A 1,412-nucleotide genomic window follows, 5' to 3' on the forward strand; every position below is an offset into this window, starting at 1 on the left:
TTATAAAGGTATTTTTCTTTTTAAGAGTTTTATCAGTGCATCTTTCACTTCCTTGTTCCTCAGACTATATATCAGGGGATTCAACATGGGAATCACGGTGGTGTAAAATACTGAGGATACTTTCTCCTGGATGAGTGAGCTGCGGGAAGCAGGTTTGAGATACATGGACATGAGAGTCCCATAAAATGTAAGAACAGCTGTCAAGTGGGAACTGCAGGTGCTGAAGGCTTTGGACCTGCCCTCTGTCGAGTGCATGCGGAGGATGCTGGAGAGAATAAAGACATAAGAAATGACGATTGTCAGGCTGGTGGCTATCATGTTAAATCCACCAATGACAAAAATCAAAAGCTCATCAATGTAAGTGCTTGAACAAGAGAGTTTAATAAGTGGGATGATGTCACAGAAATAATGTTTAACGATGTTCGAGCCACAGAAATTCAGCCTTAATATACAACCGCCATGAATCATAGCATCGGTAAATCCTATTGAGAAGCCAGAAGCCACCAGCAGAGAACAGACTCGAGGGGACATGATGACATTGTAGAGCAGGGGGCTGCAGATGGCGACATAGCGATCATAGGCCATTGCAGCTAACATGTAGCACTCAGAAATGACAAACATACAGAAAAAAAATAGCTGAGTCATGCATCCAGAATAGGAGAGAGCTGTATCCCTGCATAAAAGCTCTGCCAGCAACTTGGGAGTAATAACAGAAGAATAGCACAAATCTACCAAAGACAGACTACTGAGGAGATGGTACATAGGGGTATGAAGTTGGGAACTCAATCTAATTATTGAGATCATGCCGAGATTTCCTACCACTGTGACTGTATAAATCCCTAAAAAGAGGCAGAAAAGAGGCAGCTGAAGCTCTGGTTGGTCAGTTAGTCCCAAAAGAAGAAACTCAGTCACTGTGGAATGATTTCTTGTGCCCATTCTCTCCTGAGAAATCTGTGGAAATGAGAGGAAGACAAGAAATCCCAGCTTGCCTCTGATTCCCTGTAGCCCAGGTGTTTCTAGTATGGAAACATGCAACAAAGGTTATCTTATCCCCTTGACACCGAGCTTGTACCTTCATTGATGTTCAGGGACTTTGACACCCCCACCCCACCCACCTGCCCAAAGCCAGCACTCCGATAACATAGTAAGTAAGCATCTATTTAACTATGCTATAAATAAACTTTAGCAATCTCTCCAGTGTCTCAAATTCTTTCAGCCAAGTATAAAGCCTTTAACTCTAGAGTCAGAGAGAAGACAAAAGACATAGGAGAGGCTTTCTAAAGCAAATCAGCCAAAGGTGTTCGTAAAAAAAAGGGCCGTGGACTGAGAAAATACTTTTGTGAATGACACATTTGCTTAGGGCTGGTCTGCCCCTAGGATTTCCCACAGAGAAGATGTCCATTGTTAGGTCA

The 1,412-nt window shown here is 42.8% G+C and overlaps 1 protein-coding gene across 1 annotated transcript; it reads right to left on the reverse strand.

Annotated features, from left to right (window-relative positions):
• Positions 1-936, reverse strand: LOC131488498 (olfactory receptor 8D4). The gene has a single exon (XM_058690377.1). It carries the CDS (start codon positions 934-936, stop codon positions 1-3), a length of 936 nt encoding a protein of 311 aa, XP_058546360.1.
• Positions 937-1,412: the final 476 nt, after the last annotated feature.

This window comes from Neofelis nebulosa, chromosome 10, assembly GCF_028018385.1.
Source record: "Neofelis nebulosa isolate mNeoNeb1 chromosome 10, mNeoNeb1.pri, whole genome shotgun sequence".
NCBI classification, from domain to species: Eukaryota; Metazoa; Chordata; class Mammalia; order Carnivora; family Felidae; genus Neofelis; species Neofelis nebulosa.